General features: G+C 44.8%; 2 protein-coding genes across 4 annotated transcripts; both read left to right on the forward strand.

The window, feature by feature from the left end:
• Nucleotides 1–606: 606 nt before the first annotated feature.
• Nucleotides 607–17663, forward strand: VPS33A (VPS33A core subunit of CORVET and HOPS complexes). 3 transcript variants are annotated; one of them, XM_067539574.1, is made up of 14 exons: nucleotides 695–764; nucleotides 991–1109; nucleotides 2613–2678; nucleotides 3022–3149; nucleotides 3910–4099; nucleotides 6352–6468; nucleotides 7929–8103; nucleotides 8923–9116; nucleotides 13792–13918; nucleotides 14122–14189; nucleotides 15604–15741; nucleotides 16321–16458; nucleotides 16614–16782; nucleotides 17211–17663. In XM_067539574.1, the coding sequence occupies exons 4-14, from the start codon at nucleotides 3040–3042 to the stop codon at nucleotides 17402–17404; spliced, it is 1620 nt and encodes a 539-aa protein (XP_067395675.1). In that variant the 5' UTR covers nucleotides 695–764; nucleotides 991–1109; nucleotides 2613–2678; nucleotides 3022–3039; the 3' UTR covers nucleotides 17405–17663. The 3 variants fall into 3 exon arrangements, with proteins under 3 accessions (XP_067395677.1, XP_067395674.1, XP_067395675.1); XM_067539573.1 differs by lacking the exon at nucleotides 991–1109 and having other exon boundaries at nucleotides 611–764; XM_067539576.1 differs by lacking the exons at nucleotides 991–1109; nucleotides 13792–13918; nucleotides 14122–14189; ... (2 more) ...; nucleotides 16614–16782; nucleotides 17211–17663 and adding an exon at nucleotides 11959–13778 and having other exon boundaries at nucleotides 607–764.
• A 247-nt stretch (nucleotides 17664–17910) lies between these two features.
• LOC137147465 (uncharacterized) lies at nucleotides 17911–22468 on the forward strand. Its single transcript, XM_067539577.1, has 3 exons — nucleotides 17911–20126; nucleotides 20490–20775; nucleotides 22063–22468. Exon 3 carries the CDS (start codon nucleotides 22140–22142, stop codon nucleotides 22272–22274), a length of 135 nt encoding a protein of 44 aa, XP_067395678.1. The 5' UTR covers nucleotides 17911–20126; nucleotides 20490–20775; nucleotides 22063–22139; the 3' UTR covers nucleotides 22275–22468.
• Nucleotides 22469–22508: the final 40 nt, after the last annotated feature.

The following is a 22508-nucleotide window of genomic DNA, read 5'->3' on the forward strand; positions in this document are numbered from 1 at the left end:
AGTGGTGTGTTTACAGCCTGGACCTACCTTTGTAGTAGGGACCAGCCCACAATGGCTACCTTACAAGTTCTGACAGCCATAGCACATGGATTAGGACTGGGATGTTAGTCTCACTCCTAGCTGATGTGTCCATGCTGGCAACATTTTTAAGCCAGGACCAGCCCTAAGGTAGAGAGTCTAAGAACAACCTCCACTGCCCCCTCCAGGCAGAGGCCATTACCTCAGCTCTCCTCCCCCTCCCCTCCCCCCGGGCAAGGGCCATTACCTCAGCTCTCCTCCCCCGCCCCCCCGGGCAGGGGCCGTTACCCCAGCTCCCCTCCCCCCGCCCTACCTCCCGCCAGGGGCCGTTACCCCAGCTCCCCTTCCCCCGCCTCCCCTCCGGGCAGGGGCCGTTACCCCAGTACCCGCCCACTGGCTTCTCGTTACTACAGCCTGCCCCACGGCAGCAGCCCGCCAGTAGGAGCAACCTCCTCTCACCGCGTCACCTCACCTGGCTACCGTTGCTGTGGGTAGCGTCGGGGCAGCCTTTATAGCCGGGCGCGCGGAGGCCGCTGGGATGCTTTCCGGGGCTCCAGGAGGCGGGGCCTGAGATGGGAGGGGCGGAGGGGCTGGAGGGCCGCGCGGAGTCACGTAAGCGGCGCTGTCATGTGACCTGGCGGGGGATGGCGGCCCATCTGAGCTCGGGCCGGGTGAACCTGACGGCGCTGCGGGAGGCCGGGCGCAGGGAGCTGCGCGAGTTCCTGGACAAGTGCGCGGGCTCCAAGGTGAGGGGGCCCGGCCCGGCCAAGCGCTCCGCCCCCGGGGGCTGGGCGTGGGAGCGGCGGCCTCTCGGACTCTCTCCCCCCAACTCCCCGACGCCTCCCCACTCACTGCCTCCCGCCCCCCCCCCGAGCCCCTTGCGGGGCCACCTTCCCGGCCTTACCCCCTCGACGTGCAGCGCTGACTCCGGGACTCGTGCTGGCATTTCTCCTCTTCTGCCCTGGGCTGCAGTTCGGAGAGCCTGGCTGTGTGCGCTGGCCTCGCCCCACCCTCGTCTGCGGCTGTACAGTCTTTTGGGGGCTGCTCTCCGGAGCGAGGGAGGTGATTCGCCCCGTTTCATCCCCGTCCTGGTCAGTAGTTTGGACACTCCGGGGGGGGGGCACCTCTCCCGGTCCTCAGCCCAGTCTGCGGCTCCGAGATGCTCATCGGGCCTTCCTGGTCTGTCGGCGTTTCCCAGATAAACAGCGTAGCAGTGACAGCCCTGTCCGTCCCCTCTCCCAGCTCGTCTGTCTCCGCACCGCCAAGCACTGCAGACTGCCAGTAAACACACCTTGCCTCGTGCTCCAGCCTCACGGGGTTAGAGGGACCGCCAGGGTCATCTAGTCTAACCCCTTGCTAACACTGTTGTGTCTAAACAATCCACACAGCCCACATGGAAACATGCATCCAAATTAAAATAAGGACAATTCTTTCTCTGTCACGTTCACCCGGTACTAACGCGTACAGGCGGAGGAAGAGGGGTTAGGAACAACCCAGTTGCTTCTTTGAGACCCTGTGTGATCAAGGGACACCAGGAGTGAAGAGCCTCAGGATCCCATGGTAACATCACTGCAGAGGACAATTAAAGGCGGGCTGATAAATTATCAGCCCGAAGTGCTTTGCAAACTCGGACTAGAAACCAAGCCATTCTGGCCTCAGTGCTGTACAGTACTATGGACAGAATGTGCCAAGCAGATGAGTCCCCGCCCCACAGGCCTCAAGTACAGTCAGCACACTATGCAGGGGGTTTGGTCATTGCGTCTGGACTGCTCTATGGACCAGGGGAGTTCAGGAGGTTCCTGCCAGGAGTGACAGGTGCAATGTGGTATTTGTGAAAGACAGGCAGGGAGTAGCAGGAAGAGGGAGGAGTCGGTGCTGAGGGTAGAGTGAGCTAAGCATGAAGTTTGGTACGTGAAGAACAGGAGTCTAGCGGAAAGCAGCCGTGTTGGGCAGTGGGTGAAGTGGTCCTGACAAAAGGTATGAAGAGCCTGGACTGTTGACTCTTGGCAGCTTCGCAAACTATATCCAGGCTGTGCAGCATCATTCAAATGTAGCCACTTCTGTGGGGTAAGGCAGGCAGAACCCAGCATGTACCTGTCACTGCACAGGAAGTTTTGCTTTTGACTTGACTTAACAAGGCAAGTAGAAAGTTCACTTCATGCTCTTACCAGCAGCCCTGCTAAACTGGCTGATCGTGACCATGACAATGGATCACGTTCTGTACTTGCACTGAGTGGAATTTCACTGTCTTCAGGGTAGTCAGTGTAGCTGCACTGACTGTGCCCCAGAGTTCAGACACCCCAATCCCTTGTCGTTCTCCCCTTTGCTAGACTCACTGATGCAGAGCTGTGTGGTTTTTCCCCTTTGATAAAAATCTCTGGGGAGGTTTAATTAGCATATTTGAAGCACATTTGGTGAAAGGAACTAGAGATGGGCAAAGGGTTGTTGAAATTCACTCATTAATTCTTGACTTTTAAAATTGGCACTTCCTCGGAAGGCAAATGTTTGCGCTTCTGAGGGCATCTCGCCTTCAACAGGGTTTTCTTTCTTCCTTGTGGCACCTGACTTTTCTCCATGGCTTTTCTTCTTCCTAGGCGATAGTGTGGGATGAGTACCTCACAGGACCCTTTGGATTAATTGCGCAATACTCACTGTTAAAGGTAAGCCCTCCATAAACTTCATGTTATGTTTATTAAGACTGAGACTTTCAAAAGCTGTTCTGACCCTCAGTCTCATAATGGCCTCTGCACACTGTTAACCCAGTTTCTATAAACTGTACTCGTTTTTTGCCTTTCAAACCCTAATTCTTACCATCCACCGTTGTCACCAGGGTATGCTGGATTTAGACTGTTGCTTTATAGCAGAGAAATGAAAATGTGCTTCAAGAACAGTCACAGTAACACCTTGCAGATTGGGTATCTTCAGCTGATGTGGTCCTTTCTGAAGCCAATTTTCAAATTAACAGGGTGACCTTGGTTGAATACTATTTTTGTCTCCTCGTAGGAACATGAGGTGGAGAAGATGTTCACCCTCAAGGCGGGCCGTCTGCCCCCAGCTGATGTCAAGAATATTATTTTCTTTGTCAGGCCCAGGCTAGAGTTAATGGATATAATTGCTGAAAATGTGCTCAGGTACAGTTGGTGCTTCAGTGGAAAGACAACAGCTGCTTCCCAGAGCTGTGCTGGTGCAGTTGGGTTAATGCATTACTCTGCTCTCCCTATCCCCCCATGTTCATATCAGGTGTAAATTATAAGTGAAATAAGTTGGGTAGATTTCAGCCACTCAGGAATACTAAATCTTTCACTTCAGTATGAAACTGCTACAGCTTGGCAGGACTGGGATCAGAATCAGGGCCTGTACGTACTGAAATGCAGTCATTTCTGAGGTTGGAGGATGGGAAGCAGGGACATAGCAACGGGATGGGCGGGGGGAATTTTTGGTTAAGGATACCAAGGAAAATCTCTACTTGGTTTTGTTAATTGCCCTGGAACCATTCATGTTGATGTAGAGCAGACAGCTCTTGTTTGAAAGACCCATCCACAGTCAACTGAAGGATGGAAGGCCAAGTCAACCTTGCTTGGATTCGAACCTGTGCTCTGGGCAGCATAAGTATTGCTGAGCAGCTTAGACCCCAGACATAATGCTTAACCATTGAGCCATCCCCTTCACTGTAAGGGTGCTGATTTGTACAAAATATTCTGAAATAAAAGGCTGTGAATAGGGTTGCCTTTATTTAGGAACTTAAAAGCATCAGTCGGGAACTCTGTCTTGCTTCCGTTCAGCGCCTGTTTGTCTAAGCTGTACATATTCTGTATTCCCGATCTGAGTAACCACGGTCAGTATATCCTGTGTTACAATACTCAAGCTATACTTAAGCTGTCTCTCTTCCAGTGAAGACAGAGTCCGCTCCCCGCAGAGGGACTTCCACATCTTGTTTGTGCCCCGTCGCAGCCTGTTGTGCGAGCAGCGGCTGAAGGATCAGGGAGTTCTGGGGTCCTTCATTCATCGCGAGCAGTATAGTTTGGACCTCATTCCCTTTGATGGAGACTTGCTATCCATGGAGTCTGAAAGTGCATTTAAAGTAAGTGCTGATTTCTTCCTTCAGGAAAAGATAATATGCACTTTTGTGTTGCACCTGTCATCCAAGGATCTCAAAGCACTTTTCAGACAGGTTAGCCACAGGGCAATCAAAGAAGTTACAGAGCAAATGTGGTCTGACTTTAGCAGAACAGTGGACTGGGAGTCAGAACCCCTGGGGTCCATTTGACTGCCACTGTGCAACCAAGAACTGGTCACTTCACCAGGCTGAATGTCAGTTTCCCCATCTGTATAATGGGGTTAATACTTACATGAACAGGATTTATGAGGCTTAAATAACTAATCTTATAAAGAACTTGAAGTTTCTTGTGTCAAATGTGCTACAGAAGGTAAAGTGTAGTTGTTAAAGTGCCATACAACACAGCAGCACAAAGACTTAACACTTGTCTTAAGATGGGCAACATTGCTATATATATATATCCTGCATTGCCAGCACATCACATGTAGTGCCATTAAGTCTGTGTGAGGCTTTCTTTAGCCATTTCCACTTGTTTAGTGTATTGAATCTACCCAGTGTGAGCAGCAGAGGGGATGTCAGGACATGCTAAAACTTGCCAGCTTGGTGACACATTTTCTGATTGACCAAGTCACAGGAAAGAGACTTGTTGTTGTTCCAATTCTGTTACTCTGCGGCATTAAATTGGGAGCAGCACGTTGGCTAGAGAATTCTAAAATAACCGGTTTAATCTCATAATGGTTCCTGAATAGTAATTATTAACTCTAATCGCTCTTCGCAGAAGGAGCCCCAGGATGAAGCGTTGTGCTGCTTGTGAATCCATCTCCCCCTATTGCTGGCACACAGGAAAGTTGCTGCCTTGCAATCCCTGTTGCTGGACTGCCGGCCAGGGTGCCACAGCAGCAGTTTTTCCGGAAGCGTAATAAAGCTAGTCACTGTAGCTTCTGGCACCAGTTATAAACTTCCCCCTCCTCTGAATTCTTCTCACTGCTCAGGTGTCTCTCCTCTGGGGGAGAAGGTGCTGGACGTAAGCTCAGGGTCATTTTCTCACAAACAGAATTTTTGTTTGTTCTGTGCATGTCTTTAGACAGCCAGGCTTCACCTGCAATGCTGTATGGTAGTGACGTACTGTGGGTCTGTGGCACCCAGGGGCCAATGCTTTCTTTTGCACCCACTCCCAGTGGCAGCGCCCCTCCCCCCTATGGGCGGTGGGTGCGGCCAGAAGCAGGAGTGATGGGCAGATGCCCCCGAGCCGTCCAATGTTGAGAGTAATGGGGTGTGATGGGCTCTGCTCCCCGCGGCTCCCTCATTGCGCCCAGCGCGGGGGTGGAGGGCCAGAAGGACGCTTGTTCCCCTGGCAGCAGGAGCCCTCAGCCGTCAGCAGGCCTGAGCTGGGGTCAGCACAGCTGCCAGGCCCTGGTCGCTTGTGACAGCAGGGGCAGCTCCTCTGACGAGGGCCCAGCTGGCACCCACCTCCCAGGCCAGCGCCCGGAGGCATGCCCCACCCCCGATACAGCACTGTTGTATGGACTGGACTGTAAGGGTGGTTAAATACCATGGTGAGCTGTAGCATTCTTCTTTCACATTCTTACTCATTTTTTAAAATGAGTTTAGTGCTGGAAACGTCCCCAGCTGGCAGTGCTGGAGGTCACTGTCCGATTTAACTGCAGAACATGTAATGCACAGGGGGCGGGGCAAGATTCCTCGACCCTCACCTCATGTATGAGGGCAGGAAGGGATAGCTGAGTCTCCACAGCCCATTTGCTCCTTGGTACATCATCTGCAGGCTGCAGATGCAGGTGCATGTGAGCAATTGGTGCAGGGCAAGCTGGCGTATAATCCACCTCGCACTACCTTTGAAAATGGGCTAGATCAGAGCTCACTAGGGAGCTTTTAGTGCACGGCAGCAGGATCCTCGTGGACGGTTAGTGCGGGTAGATTTTCACCCCAGCTTGCTGTGCACTAGCTATTCGTACAGACAGCCCTTTAGTTGGACAGTTAGTGCTACCTGTGATGATGGTTTTGGTGACCTGGATGTTGTCCATTGGGACCTGCACTGAGGTCACCAGCTGGTATCCTAGTGCTCACTGAGCAGCCGTTAGCAAGTGATGACTTTGGATCACTGAGACCTGGGCCAGATTTGAACCAAGGACCAGGAGGTGAAAGGCTGGTACCCTCTTAGCAATCCCTTGAGCCAACCAGTTCAGCCAAGTTCTACTTTTAAGATGATCATGATAACTAAATAGCCTTCGTTTTGTAACCTTCCTTTCCTTGTTTAGGAGTGTTACCTGGAGAATGACCAGACGAGTCTGTACCATGCAGCCAAGGGGCTGATGACCTTACAGGCGCTGTATGGAACGATCCCCCAGATCTTCGGGAAGGGGGAGTGTGCACGGGTAAAACCAACGTAAAACATCTCTGCGTCTAAGCAGCTAAATCCCTTTGTGTGTTGGTAGCTGCCTTTAATGTGTGTTGGATTTCTTGGTGCTTTGGGTCACAGGCTGCATTTTGTAGAAATAATTCAGTCGATCTGTTGCTGCGGGTTTGACTCTTGAGCAGGCTGCTGAGAGGCTGACACCTGGTTTTATTCTGAATGTCTGTGTTTCACTGCAGCTTGGTCAGTTAACTTGGTTTTTATGAGCACTGTGGTGCTGGAATCCCAGAAATTAGTGTTGGTAAAGACCTAATGACCCTGACCAAAGCAAGATTGTTGTCTGCTGTACCGCCTTAGTGCTTTGTGCAGTTTAGTTTAAAATCCCAAACGGTCGGGCTTGCACGCCTTCCCATGGGAGACAGTTCCACAGACTAATGGATTTCACTGTCAAGAAGATTCCTTGATATTTGACATAACTTCATCCCTTTGCTTCCAGTTAGGGCAGTGGTTCCCAACCTTTTTTGGCTCGAGGGCCACAAATATCATTTTTACAACCCTGAAGGGCCACCAATCTCCACCAGTAGCGCGTCCTCCCCCCCCCTCCACTGCAGGCAGATGGAAGGAGTTCCGTGAGGAGGCTGCCTCCTTGCTGATCTCCCGTTCACCTGGCTCTAGCGGGGAAACCGCATGCGTCCTGTAGCCCTGTGCACTCCACCTGGGTCCCTAGGCAGTGGCTCCCTTCTGCAGCCAGAGGGATGGAAGATCAGTGCTCCCCTCCCTGTGACCCCAACGCTAGGGACCCAGGCAGAGCACTTTGCCATGCTCCCTGCTACAGCCAGGAGGAGGGGAGCGCTGATCTCCCACCCTCCTGGCTGCAGTAAGGAGCCTGCACCGGTCTTGTAACCCCGTGGCAACACGATCTGCCTGCATCCTTAGGTAGCAGCTCCCTTCTGCAGCCTGCGGGAGGGGGGCGACGGGCCACTTTGAAAGATCCCATGAGTTGGGAACCACTGGGTTAGACCCTTGCCACCACGCTAAGTCATTGCTCTTCCTCCTTGGCATTAACAGTCTTCTGATAGCGGAAGGGTGTGCCTCCATATTTATTCATCAACAGTCAAGCTACATGTGTGGTGTCCTTTTGATCCCTCCGCATAATTCAGTCCCTTACCACATCATTTTTGGTGCTGTTCTCTGAACTCCCTGCAGTTCATAAATCCCTTTTTCGGTAAGAAGGCATCTGGAACTGATGCACTGTTGCAGGTTCTGTCACTGTTCTGTCAGACTAAATTAGCAACTTTGTCATAGACTAATTTGGTTGGTTTCTTAATGACCCTTCCTCCAGTTGTACCAGTCACACAGCTGGCCTCTCCTCTCCTTCACTTCTTTCTTTCCCTGTCTTTGTGTATACAAATACAAAGAAGCTAATTGTCTTAGCCACCCTTTGTGGTCTGAGCCCTAACGAACCAAATATTATACTTCCAGCATGTGGCTAACATGATGATGAGGATGAGACGAGAATTCCCTGGAGGCCAGAACTCCATATTTCCTGTCTTTGATACCCTCCTGTTGCTTGACCGCAATGTAGACCTGTTGTCACCTCTGGCTACTCAGCTTACGTATGAAGGTCTTATTGATGAAATATATGGCATTCAAAATAGTAAGTGCGGCAAAACATGGGCAATGAAACTGTTTATAATGGAGCAGAATCACAGTCCTGGGTGCTAGAATAAATTGCAACGTGCCAAGTGGATTTCTGCTCCCTGAACGCTGGGATGAAGGTTAGAATAATTTAGCTAAACCTAAAGAGGGGGGCGGCTTAGTTGCTTGATGTAACTAGAAACTCTGGTTTAGATCCCAACAAGGTCACCTCAATTCATCTTCCTGGGAAGGATGAAGCACTGAGGACAGTGCTCTTTGCTGGGTGTGAGTCCTTGGGATGTGAGTCCTTGGGATGTGAGTCCTTGGGATGTGAGTCCTTTGCTGTGTGTGAGTCCTTGGGATGTCAGCTGTACATGGACATTAGTGATTCCAGGGCACTTTTCACCAGAGTAGGGATTTTAGCTAACATGTCCCCTGCCCTCGCTGTTCAACGTGCTGTTAATTTCCACCCTCGACTCAAGCTGATGCTCTCTGTATACAGTTTGTAAAGCAATTTTCAATACTTCTTTTAAGCTCCACGGGAACTGAAGCATGTGGAGCTTCCACTTAATGTACTGATGAGGGAGAGTAGAAGGCATCTCTCTGTACCATCTATATCTGTGCAGAGGCTTCTCTGTTTATATAGCAGTAGGGAATTTTACCCTTTTGAATGAGGGAAAATCATCTTATGTGGTAACATTTCTTCCAAGTTGTAGGATGGGTGTTTACACTAGGTCAGAGCTGCCTCTGGCTTGGGGAAAGGTTTTGCTCATTTGTTCAGTTTAAGTACTGGGGTTTGAGCTCTAAGCTGTCATTTATTTTCTTGCTTTGTTGGTAGCTTATGTGAAACTCCCTCCGGAAAAGTTTGCTCCTAAGAAGCAAGGTGAGGGCGGCAAGGATCTCCCCACGGAACCAAAGAAGCTACAGCTGAATTCTGCCGAGGAGCTGTACGCTGAAATTCGAGACAAGAACTTCAACGCCGTGGGATCGGTGCTGAGCAAGAAAGCCAAAATCATATCTGCTGCCTTTGAGGTAAAGGACGCTGCTATATCGCCCAGGAGCATGCGAGCTGGGCAGTCTGGGTTGAGAGTTGGGTCTGACTGTACTGCAGATTTGGGCATGAGACGAGTCTAAGATCCATGAATACCCCTTCCAGTGCCTAACCTTAATATTACGTGAATATAGCTTTTGGCGTTTTATTTCCAAGTAGTTTTCAGTAAAGTGATCACATGGGAGCCAGACTGTCCCACAGCTAGTGGGGTTCAGATTCCAGCTTTTGGCTTGAGCTCATCTTCACTGTAAAACTCTTTAGGGTAAAATGGCTTAAGCATCTGAAACTATTCTAAAGCCTCATTATTATTAACTTTATAGCGCCACCCAACGTGCTAGATGCTCCATAGTAATACCAGAAATAAAGACGTGTCCTTGCCCAAAAGAGCTTACAATCTAAATCAGACTTGGCATCTAAACTATCCTTTTCTAAGATATTTATATAGTGCCCATTATAATATTTACATGCCTCAAAATCTGGAGTGTTTTTATCCTCACCACACCCGTTATCCCCATTGTACAGATGGGGAAGTGAGCCACAGAGAGACTTCCTTTGACTACATTGGCAACAGGATTTCACCCTAAGTGACTTGCCCAAGATCACTGTGACATTCCCCAAGGTGCAGTCTGGACCACTAGACTGCTGTGTCCCCTTAGCTCTCCAGCCTGGGATGCCTTTTACACTGCTTTGCTGGTGAACAGCAACCCCCCAGAGCTCTGCTCCCCAGAAATGTGCGTCTTGTACTCCTCAGTAGCCCCCTAGACAGGACAAGCTCATAGATCGTTCATCATCCCAACAACGGGTAATGATTACACACCAGGCTTCTTGTCCTAAGTAGAGATTTCCAAGCACTTCAACCAAAATACGCTGATTTAGAGCAAACTACTTTATTAACTAGAGAAAGATAGATTTTAAATGATTACAGGTGTCGAGGCATAGAAGTCAGAATTAGCTACAAAAGAAATAAAAAGATAAACATGCAAGCTAATTTTTAAACATTACCAAGGCTCATAGGCTTAAAAGCAAAAGGTTTCTCACCATAAGCTGCAATACATTTCACAGGTTGCATCCCTTTTCAGCCTGGGGACCCCCCCGCCCCAAGCCCCTCTCCTTTGTTCACTCCTCCTTTTTGTTGAGCACAGAGATGGAAGGAGGAGAGAGGTGGCTATGGAAATTTTTTCTCCCCATTCTTATACCCCAACCCTTTGTGCCGAAAAAATCCTTACTGCCTTACTGGGTCATGGGGCCAGGCAGTTTCATTACATACCTGAGCTTCAAACCGGCCTTCACATGAATTATAAATTTCTTGTTTTCAACCCCCTCCTCCTTCCCTGACTGGGGAATGTCTGATTAAGTCAGTAATGGCTCTTTAGCACTTTGCTGGTTGCTAAGGGTCTTTGTCTCTGAGAAATGCGTTTCTGGGCATTGCCCAGAATTACAACATGTTTCAGTAACAATCATATAGCAAAATCTCATAATTTTACATGCTGCGTTGTTACACACATTTCAACAGGATAATAATAATCAGCAGATTGAGTTTTCAGATGATACCTCATGCTTTGTATAAAATATATCATAACCGTATAAAACTGGTGAACATGGGGTACAGGGTGTCAGTCACTCAGGGAAGTTGGAAGCACAGCAGGGAATTGAACCAGAGTGACTGGATCATCCTCCCTCTTTTAGGAAAACCGAAAAAATAGCAATTGGAGGAGTAGGAGACAAGACCCGTGGAGGGCTGACTAGAGAATGGGAGGCACTTATGCTGGTTTAAGAATTTCTTAAACTGCAGGCTCTTTGTGGCCAGACCATCTCTGTTGTGTGTACAACATCTAACACAATGGGACCCTGCCCAGGGGCTTCTAGCTGCTGCCCCAGTATAAATACACAATCACAGTGTACATGGCTAAGGACTAATAGATGCTAGTTGTCTTTTAGCCAGCTGGCACCTATTACAGGTGTGCAGTTTATTAACAGTGAGATCCCAGTTGGCATTTTTCAGCTGTTGCCATTAGCAGTAGAATTGAGCACTCTTCTTTTTTCCCTGCTTTTAAAAACAAATGCACACAACTAGGAAACAAGAGTCATGCAGTGTTTAACTGTGTAACCTGCTGTGCTGACGGTGTATTAATAGTTTTGTGTTCCTTCTGTCTGGTGTTAGTCACTTCTGTCCATCTTAAGGCCAGTTAGATGTACCAGATATCAAACTAAATTGTGTATTCGGGTTTGACTTGCAGTAATAGACATTTACTGGAGTGTTAGTGTTGGAAGCTCCCAAAGTTTAAAATACTTCACGCTGGAAGGGGGGAAGAGAGATGTGAGAGATTGACAGATGTAATAGGTGATAATGAAACAGCAGTTCTTCGGCAGCAAAGGGCTTGTAAATTGCAGACTTCATTATCGCTCTCCTGCCTGTACTTGCCCATTTATATAGCTTACATTTTAGTCAAGATAATTTTTAAGAGAACTTATTTTGTATTCATTGTTGTGACAAGAGATGAATAGTTTGACTGGATGAAACAAAAAGGGCTGGATTGTCCTGATTAAGAATTCATAGATGTCTGTGCTTCATCAGACCACGTTTTCTAGATGGCTTGGGGCAGACTTTCAAGATTAGGTCTTATTTTAAAAGTTGTTTCAAAATAAATAGGCTGCTATTCCGTTTTGGAGAGAGGGAAAATGCTGCCTCCATTTCCCCACCCTCAGGGTGTACCTAAAACTTAATGTTTCTCTGACAGCTTTCATCTGAGGAGCGAAGAGCTTCACAAATGCTAGTTAAAGTTTCACACTCTGCGAGGGAAATGTCTTCTCTCTTTTTTGCAGGTGGGGAAACTGAAGCATGGTGAAGATTGATAACATGCATAATTAACCATCAGTCAGGCAGCAAATCAGTGGCAGTACCAGCACCAGAATGCCCCAAATTTCTGACCCAGTCCCCACTTTAACTACTAAACCTACCTCCTTATGCCTTCTTGTCCAGCTCCATCATGAAAGTGACATTTTATGCTCTATTACCTTTTGACAGAACATCATAAGATTGCCTTTCAACCCTGGTTCCATCTTCATGGTTTCCTTTGTCTCTTCTCTTTACAGCCCTTCATGTGTAGCTTTTAAAATGTTTAAGGCAACACTATGCAGAGAGCAGGTTCCTGAAATGTTTTGGAGCTGTTGCATAAGATTTTCAGTCTCTCTTCTAGACTAGAACAAAGGTGGGAAAAAGCAGTGAGACTGTAGATTTTCTCCAAGGATTCTCTTTATATTTGAGAGAAATAAAGATAGGCATTTAAGCTAATATTTTACATTTCTGTCAAAAAAGACCCATCCAAGTATGTGGGTCAGTAGAATTTATAAGATTGGCTTATATCTACTGTATGTTACCTTATCATCCTAGGGATTTAACTCCTTAGCTACAGGCAGCTACGTCTGTCCTCTTGAGATGCAGTCACTCGACATATTATTTTTCAAGTCCAGTGACTCAAGATCCTATCATGAAGTATCGTGTCATACTAGATAACAAGGTTACTTACCAGTAACTGCTGTTCTTCGAGATGTTGCTCATGTCCATTCCAATATAGGTGTTTGCATGCTTCTGTGCACAGTTACCCGGAACTTTTTTTCCCTTAGCAGATCCCATAGGGCCGGCTCCGGAGCCCCCTGGAGCCCCGTGCGCATGCCGCGGTATATGAGGCGCTGTCGGCCCTACGCCCCCTCAGCCTCTTCTTTCTGCCCGTGTCGGTTGCTGGAACTAGCCTTGCTCTCTGCAAGTACAATTCCCCTTGTTGGACTCATTTGTATTCTGAATTTAGTTTTTGTTAGTTAAGTAGTTGTTAAGTGGTGTTAAGTGTAGTCAGAGATAAGGCAAGTCCCTGCTGGGACTTCGTTTTGCCGGGCCAGCCCCCCGCCGGTCGCCGGGCTTCAAGCCGTGTGCCTCCTGTGGGAGGGCCTTCCTGCTCAGTGACCCCCATGACTGCTGCTTTAAGTGCCTGGGGGAAGCCCACAGAAAAGACAAGTGCAAGATCTGTAGGGCTTTCAAACCGAGAACTCAAAATGACTGAGAAATCCAGTTGAAAGCCTGAAGAAGTATTTGTATGGAGGATCAGCAGCCATTCCTCTCATCTACCAAAGGAAATAAAACTTCACTTCTGTGGGTGCCAGTGTCCCTATCTGTGAAACAAAGATAGTAATGCTTTCCAACCTCAGAGGGCAGTTGAGGCTTACTTCGTAAATGTTCATTAAGCACTTTGGGACCCTTGGATGGAAGGTACAATAGTAGTGCAAGATGCTGTACTATTTTAATGTAATTGCATAGAGATACGTGATTAGCAGCCTCTATTGTAAAATAAGATATCACTCTGATGCCAAGGTTGGTTTTTCTCATGGTGCAATTACATGACATCTTTATAAACCGTTAACGCAACAGTGCTGTTCCAGGAAACAATATGTTTTTGTAAATGCTATCTGTCTGAAAGGTCAGATGTTACTGAAGATCAATGACAGTATTGTGTAATGAAGCTCACTGCTTTCACTTTTTCTTAAAGCAGTGAATATAATACAGAAATAAACAAACAAAACACAACACCCCTTTTGATGTAATGATTTACCAGGTGTTGATGATTGTAATGAATAAGCTCTAAACTATCATTGCTGGGTTTTTAGGAAAGGCACCATGCTAAAACAGTTGGGGAGATCAAGCAGTTCGTTTCACAATTGCCACACATGCAGGCAGCAAGAAGTTCTCTAGCAAACCATACCTCAATTGCTGAGCTAATCAAAGACATTACTAGTAAGTATCCTTTAAATATTCCACCTACAACTAATCTTGTATCTTTGACTGCAAGACATAACACTGCTTTGCTGGTTTCATATAAAATTCAGACACCCAGAGTGAAATACTGGCCTTATTTACACCTGGCCAACTCTGTTGAAGCCATTTAACCTTCTTTTTAAATACCAACTTACTAATGTATTGATTTTTCTTTTTTAAAGCATCAGAAGATTTCTTTGATAATTTAACAGTGGAACAAGAGTTCATGTCAGGAATAGACACTGACAAGGTGGGTGGAGAACAAGATCTTGCCTGTATGTGATTTTTATCTTGTTATAACTAGTGTCTCCTACATCACCTATCAAAAAGGGGGCGGGGGGAGAATAATAAAGAGAGAAACCTAGACAATGGCTGACTCTGATTTGATGCCAGTGCTGAAAACTTTTGTGTGTTCCTTGTGCATTCTGGAGATGTTCTTTCCAAGCGGTGCATACCACTTAGGTTGCAGTGGGCACAATTTAAGTAGCCTTTTTACAAGTGTGTTTTAGTCTGGTGAGCTAGAAGAAAGGCTTTGCCCCTTTACGGGCTCTCTTGCAACAGGGCAGAAAAGGGGGAAGCTTACAGGGATGGACAGGAAGGGCAGGGATCCAGGCCAAGATTACTGCATTGCCCTTCGTCCTGACTGGAAGAGGTATTTCTAACCACGCAGTCACAAAAAGGGCTTCTGGCTGGAAGTTCCAACCTACGTACACATGTACTTGGAGTAGGACCAGGTTCACTTTTGACACGCTATGGTGTTCGTGTAATTGCCCCTTTTCCTCGGGGAGGCAGGAATTTTTCCCTCACTGCCAGATTGGCCAAGGCAGGGTGGGTTTTTTCACCTTCCACACAGCTGATCTGAGGACTCAAGGGGGTGGAATAGAGGGTTAGGTTTTCCTGTCTCAACGTGTATGTAAAACTTGTGGTGGATGTCCAGTGCAGGTATTCATGAGGGAAGGGATATGCTTATCAGATCAACTGCATTGGGAAAGGATTAGAAGGAAAGCATCCCTAATGGGAGCTGAGTAAGGGGGGGGCTCCAACATCTGCATCAGTGGGAAGCCCATCCCCCCCCACACACACACTTGTTGCCAGATACTCCCAGACATTAAAGCAAATAAAGTCACGATCTAATTAAAAAGCATCCAGGGTCTCCTGTCTGTCTTCTGGCATGGGTGGGCAATAGTTGCTGTGCTGCATTTTCTATCTGGCATGGGAGACTAAGCTCGCAGTTACAATGATATGGTTCTGCTGCAGTTTTTCAGCATAGGAAACTTAACACAGCTTCAGCATGCTGCGCTTTGACTTGTATGGTGCTGTTCTGATGTGGGGGTAGGTGGGGAATCAAGGATGATAGTTTACAGAACACTTCCCATGTCTCAAATATGAGCCTAGATATCAATTGTCAAGGCAACGCAATTTACAAAGCGTGTTAATTGTAGCAATTCTATAATGCTGTTTTGCACATACCTAAGTTGCTTATGTAGCTGCTGTGAACCCTGTTTTCCCCTTCCCATAGAGATGGACAAGGAGGTAAAAGCATCTTCTGAGAACATTATCTTTGCTTTGTCATTAAAAGCAAAACTAGAACTTTTCTTTTCAACTCTTTTTTAATATCCTAACCTAGGTTTTGGTTGACAGCTTAGATATCTGTTTCTTTATAGGCCAACAATTACACTGAAGACTGCATTGCTCAAAAACATCCACTGATCAAGATATTAAGACTGGTTTGCCTGCAGTCCGTGTGTAATAGTGGACTCAAGCAGAAGGTGTTGGACCATTATAAGAGAGAGATTCTCCAGGTCAGGCTATAATTGTTTAACCAATAACGTGGCTATTTCATGCAAATTAAGGCCTCAATCCTGGAAAGACTTGTACACCAGACATATCTGTCCATGTATGAGTGATCCTATTGAATTAAGTCAGACTATTCACATGTGTAAAACTTCACAAGATCAAGGCCTACATACATTTTGATCACTACCCTGTGTTTTTAAAAATTCTAAAAAAACCATCTATTTTAATATATAAATATATTTAATATTTAAAACGTTTTTTGTTTTGTCCTACTGTCCTACTTTTTCTTTTGCATACAGCAAAAAGACATTTGTAAATGTTCATTTTAACTCTACACCCTTGCGTGTTTCCCTGTGAGTTGTCTTAATTAACTAAAAGCTGGGTCCCTAAAATCAATGTTTAATTGAATTCACTATTTAAAATAGTGTCATCTTCTTGCAAACCTTGATGGTGACTTGTCTATAAATTTCAAAACAATTTGCTGAAATTTGTATCAGAAATAAAAATAAGGTGATTTTTAACATCAATGTACTTGCTATTGATGCATAAATATGACAGTAAAGGCAAAAATCTTCATGTTACAGACTTACGGCTATGAACATATATTGACCTTAAACAATCTGGAAAAGGCTGGACTCTTAAAACTTCAGACAAGCAGTAGAAACAACTACCCAACAATCAGGAAAACGATGCGCCTGTGGATGGATGATGTTAATGAACAGGTAAACTGAATGCTTCATGCTCCAACTCACCTGTCTATTGATAGGACACAGCCTAGGGGGAGGGGACATCTTGAACATTTGCATGATTTTAATATGCTGAAGTGTCACTTCTCAGTAGAAACTCCACTGCTGTTCATGTCCCTCTCCTTCCACAGAATCCCAATGATATTTCATATGTGTACAGTGGCTATGCTCCATTAAGCGTGCGTTTGGCACAGCTGCTTGCTCGCCCAGGGTGGCGTAGCATAGAAGAAGTTTTAAAGATGCTACCAGGACCCCACTTTGAAGAGAGGCAGCAGCTACCTACTGGCCTTCAAAAAAAGCGTAAGCTTATTTGGAGTAACTTGATTATCCTGAGACGGTTCTACTGTTAAATTTGCTTACAAACCCTGATGTAGTGATCTACATCATCTATCTGTATAGTTATTTGATTAGTAATTCTAGGTATATTAACTTTAGTACAATGGGCCTTATCTGATCATTGCCCTAAGCTAGTAGAAATAATTCCTAGCGCTGATTTATATAGCACTTTTAATCAGTAAATGTCATAGTACTTTACAAAGGCAGTATTAGCCCCATTTTACAATGGAGAAACTGAGCCACGGACTTGCCCCAACAGAGGCAGGAATAGAGACCTTTCAGTGCTCTATCCACCAGCTCAGTATCTCTGGTGTAACTTGACTGAAACCTGTGCTTGAGTTTGGCCCTAGAGTGACTTCCAAATAAAGTTGTAACTCTCTCTGAATGTTCAGGTCAACAGGGAGAAAACAGAGTAACTTTGGTGTTCTTCCTGGGAGGTGTGACGTACGCTGAAATTGCTGCACTGAGGTTTCTTTCTCAGATGGAGGATGGAGGCACAGAATATGTCATTGCCACTACTAAACTAATCAATGGAACAAGCTGGATCAAATCCCTGATGGAGAAACTGGAGCCCCCACCTTTTTAGAAGCTACGTAAAGATCCAGTAAACTCTTACGGCGGCATGTGGGTGTTGGGCCTTCAGAAATGACTGCACGGGGGGTAGATAAATGTAAGTGCAGATGGAGAACATGAAATCATATTTGCAGCAGGGGGCATGCTCTCTGCCCTATTCCTGCTACATACAGAACTTCATACTAAGTGAGTGACGCAAAGAGAAAGGAGTATGAGGAAATAAAAGTCAGTTCTAGAGCTGTTGGTGTCAAATAAAAAATTAAAGGGGGCAAGTGTGTTATGCTGTCTGGTGTGTCCCTCTGTGATAATTTTTCTAGTGTCTTAAATCACTGTCACTTTTCACCGTCAACCAAGGGAGACTATCCCACCAGCCTCACTGACTGGATCTCTTTCCTGATACCTTTTTAGTTCTCTCTTTGTTGCTGTCATTCTATTATTCCTAGTCTCATCCCCTTCCTCTGCCCCCGTAAGAAGGCATAGATGGAAGGGTTTGACTACACTGATGTGGCACAGTTGCCACCATCACATCGATCTACCCAGATCGATTGAGCAGAAGTGAAGACCCCCCTCAATCGATCCAGAAGTCGATCTATTAAAACTACCTCCAAAAAAAGCGTAGGGCTGTGTCAACAGGACACATTTCCCCTCGATGCAGCACCGTGGAGACAGCACGCTAAATTGAAATTACAAAGTTGATGGGAGTTACACAAGCTCCACACCTGCTGCTGTCAACACTTATTACTTTCCTCTCTCTTCAGTATCTGGTGGATGCCCAGTAATAAAAATATTTCAGCTGTGCTTGGCTGTAGCAGGATTTGGGGAACCCTATTCCCATTGCAACTTCCTATCTCATGGGCTGTCTATCAATTATGAGAGAAAGGAAGGGATACGTCTAGGGTTTTTGCTCCTCTCTTTGCCCAGCTAGTGTAACAGTAGCTTGCACTTTACAAGTTGAATCTCTGTTTGTTGAGCTATGGTTCATTAAGGGCCTGGGAGAAAAACAGCTCGATTTGTAAATAACACATGAAGGAAGAGCTTTAGGGGCAAGTCACTTACTTTTCATTTCTCTTTGAAAGAGAAGGATGGTAAATAAACCTTGTAAAATATCAGGAAAAAAATGTTTATGCTCAACCTCTTAACTCATCTCAAAATACCAAACTATTAAAATGAACAAAAGCTGAGACATTTTCAGAAGACATGAGACATTTTCAAATGGTCTCCCGCCTTAGAATGCACCTTCTTCCATGGGGCACGTTATAGTTTTGTTACGCCTTTAAATAGTCTCAATTTGTGTGTTGAAGTGTGATCTAATTACAAAATTGGTGTTTTTAGAGGAGAATGTTCCACTATATTTGCTTATTATAAATCAAAGTTCAGTGAACATTTGTGAAACAGATCCTAATATTTAACCAAATCCTCACTTTAGTAGCTGTATTCTTTGAGCAGAAACACAAGACTTTACCTTAATGTGAAACTGCTTAGCCAATATCTAGATTTCTACTTTAACAATAATATACTCTTATTTAACAAGTTATTTCTTTGTAAGTATTTAATTTAAAGGAATATTTGCCTTTTAAAATTATGAAAAAAAGCTGAACAGGAAACCTATTAATTGATTGTTCTTACCACAGGTGTGGGTGAGCTCCCCAGTTATAAAGCAGCTATCACACTGACATTTCTTTATTACAGAATAAGGAGTTGATTGCCAGATGTATCGTGAATCTGAAGCCATAAATAATTACATATGGTACCATTGTAGAGTGCTTTGCCTTAGAATTTTAAACATATACAAATACATTTATCGTAATCAAATTAACTAGCAATGATAAGGTGACAAGGGTGAGAAGTTTAGGTAGAGTGTTTAAAAAAAAAATCAAAATTGACAGCTCCTCAACAGACTTTCATCATTCATTATTTAAGTGGAATTGTTTGAGTTTGGATATACATTTTCTTCCATAATACTGCATCGTTTTGATACTGCCTGAGCCCGAGAGAACAAAACAGAGGAGACAGAAGAGTGAACCTGACTCATCTGTTTTTACTAGCCAAGATAAGTGAAGTGTAAAAGGTAATAGCATAAATAGTTAAAAACCAAGCAAATGCTAGAGTGTTTCCCTTTTTCGTTTGCACTAAGTTGTTAGTAACTGGACTTGTTTCATAAGAAAATATTTTTACCCTGAGTATCAAATTTAACTTCAACTTTGACCAGAAAGAGCGCTATGTGTTAGCATTTCATTTCAGAATGGACTAGCAGCTAGGTTGACAGCCATGCAGACCCATAAACTACAGGGTTTCTTCCTGTAAATATGCAAGAAATAAAGCCTGGAGTTGACCAATTCTCCAGAGGAGCAATTACTACATAACAAGCTTCCTGAGCTTGTTTATGTTCCCTTATATCTAAGGTCTTGCTGACCACAGGGTAATAATTTGATAAGAGATCCTGATTAAATTAAGAGGCCATTTGCTAGATCATAATGTCTTTGTAGGTAAGAGATTTGATTTGCAAGACGCTCTTGCTTCTCTGTGCTGCATGCATTTGTCTAGTTGTTTAAAAGCCAAGCCAAACAACCTTTACCTTTTAAATAGGATTACTGGAAACCAATTTACTGAGACTAGCCTGACATCTTACATTTTTTCCATCATTTTAAAAACAAAGCAGTATCTCTCGGAGAGATTCTGTGGTGTGGATACGTGAAGTACAGTATGGACAGAACTAGACGGGTGATATTGCAGAGGTAAGCCTACCTTCATCCATCACTTTTGAAAACGGGGCCTAACTAGATCTACAGGCATCCCTCCTGGTATATCATGTTGATCTTAAGAGATTTCCCCAGCATTCCAGTATCCTCCTCCTCTTTTAATGGTCTGTCTGTGAGAACAAGGCTGTAAGAGTGGAAAATTATACAAAAAGCGAAATATGCACAATAAAGTCTCCAAAAACATAGGAAACTGCCTGGTGCAATAAGAGGAAGGAGATGACCCTAAAATCTGATGTAGAAAAAATAAGGGTATTTAAGAAAACAGAGTGTTAGATGATATAATGAGGGCATGCATTTTCAAATATACAATTATTTTGTTCACATCAAAAATCTCTCTAGGATTTATTGCAGTAGCAATGGTTGGATTGTTTTGTGCTGTCAGCACAGAGAAAGCACAGGATCTATGTCAAATATAATAATTGGTCTCTGACCACACCTAGTCCATTAGTACTGGTGCAGGCTGTAAATACAGCCTCATTACTCCTGGCTCTTCGGATTAGCAGACCAGAAGGGGATCAAACTACATCACCAACCTTTTAGAAGCCAGAAATTCAAGAGAAAGCTGCAAAACAAAAGCAGATAGAAGCAGAAACTTTAAGAAGGAGATACAATCATCTATCACACGGTAAGCAGTTTTTCTCTTTGTCAACATGTATTTTGTTCTATAATGAAAATCATGTAAAACATTGGTTAGTCAATAACTTCCATACTCCAAAAAACTATATCTATCAACAGCTTTTTTAAAACTGCAGTATTTTCTGTGACACATTAATACACCTAACCATAGAGGGTGAGGGAAATTTTAAAAAAATTAAAACTTTTTTTTTAAAGCTGCTGTTTAGATTTCACATCTTGTTTCTAATTAATCGCTCCTTTGTTAAGTGGTAGAATGGAATTCAGTTTGCTCCAACTGGATGTATACAATTTGGAAGAAAAATAATCCTTTTTGGTTAGCATTATCCTAAACCTAGTTTCATTTTCCTTTTGGTCATGCACACAAAGGTACAAATATTTTTGAACTGGTAATTTTCTGATGAAGCTTCAATGACCATAAAGTTGGGGGTGGGGGTAGGATTCTTTAGACATCTATCTTTACAGCTTAAAAGTCTAAATACCAAACAATTTTTGCAAATGTGTTGAGATTTTACACCCAGTTTACTAACTGGGATAACTCCTTGGGCAACACACAATTATAAATGTATATTTAAGTGCGGAGGAAGAAGTTTAAAACCTCTTATCCCTTCTCCTTTAAAAAAAGTTTATTTTTATGCAATTTTAAGCAGTTATGAAGCTTTCAGCTAAATAAACTTATCTTTAATCCCAAATTTTCCCCTGATTCTAAACAAAAGCACGCTCTGTGCCCGTCTGGCCATTAGAAGCAATTATAACATTAAATATTAACGGGGGCTTCTCTGGAGGAATTGACCGCTTTGATTAGAGCATTTTGTTGGTACTAATGCACCATCGGTGAATGCTCTAAATACAAAGCTCCCCGGTCACATGTCAATTGATAGAAAGGAAGAATTCCAGTAACTGGCTGGGACCATAGTTGCCTGCCCTTGCCCTAGTCCACCCACATATAAACTTTGCTTATTCTCCCCCCACCCCCCACAAAAAAAAAAAAAATCAAGACCTGGTTTATGATCTGATCCTGCAGCCCCTTTCAGCACTACACATCCTGTAAACTCTGAAAAAGACTTTCCAAATACACAAACACTGGCCCAGCCTGATACTCTCCCCTGGCAATTAACAAGCTTTTGACAGACTGTAGTCCATGGACTTTGTTTACACACCATCACCAGAAGCTATCTGAATCCAGACTTTTTTACATGTATTTAGCAGGCTCCTCTTCCACTCTGCAACCACCTGCTCAGAAAGGCTCATCCTGCTCCTTTGTTTCTCTTCCTTTCAGATCAGGATACTTTGGTGTGGATCAGAGTGTGAGACAACTGCAGAAATCCCATCTGGCTTGTAGTGCTTGGAAGAACCATGCAGGAGTCCTTCGCTGTCCACTTCCTGAAAGTGCTGAAGGAGCTCCTGGCCTTCGTGCTGTTCAGTTACACGGTGCTGATTGGGGCACTGCTCCTGGCTGGCTGGACAACGTACTTTTTGGTGCTTAAGTGACAGCTATCCTCTATCTCTGGGAGCCAACAAAGTAGTCCAGAATGTGCAACAGTCACTGCCACATGCCCTGCAGTGGAGTCTGCTCAACAAATAGAATGTCAGTTCCTTTTAGTTCCTCAAACTTTGCATCTCTTTGTTTTATTATTGGCTAAATACAATCTTATTTTCTTCTACAAGAACAAAAAATGATTAAAAAACACCTTGCTGACCCCCAGTGACTCTTCCATACTCGAT

Source organism: Emydura macquarii, unplaced genomic scaffold, assembly GCF_026122565.2.
Source record: "Emydura macquarii macquarii isolate MOO-44397 ecotype Brisbane River unplaced genomic scaffold, CSIRO-AGI_Emac_v2 contig_554, whole genome shotgun sequence".
In the NCBI taxonomy this organism is placed as follows: Eukaryota; Metazoa; Chordata; order Testudines; family Chelidae; genus Emydura; species Emydura macquarii.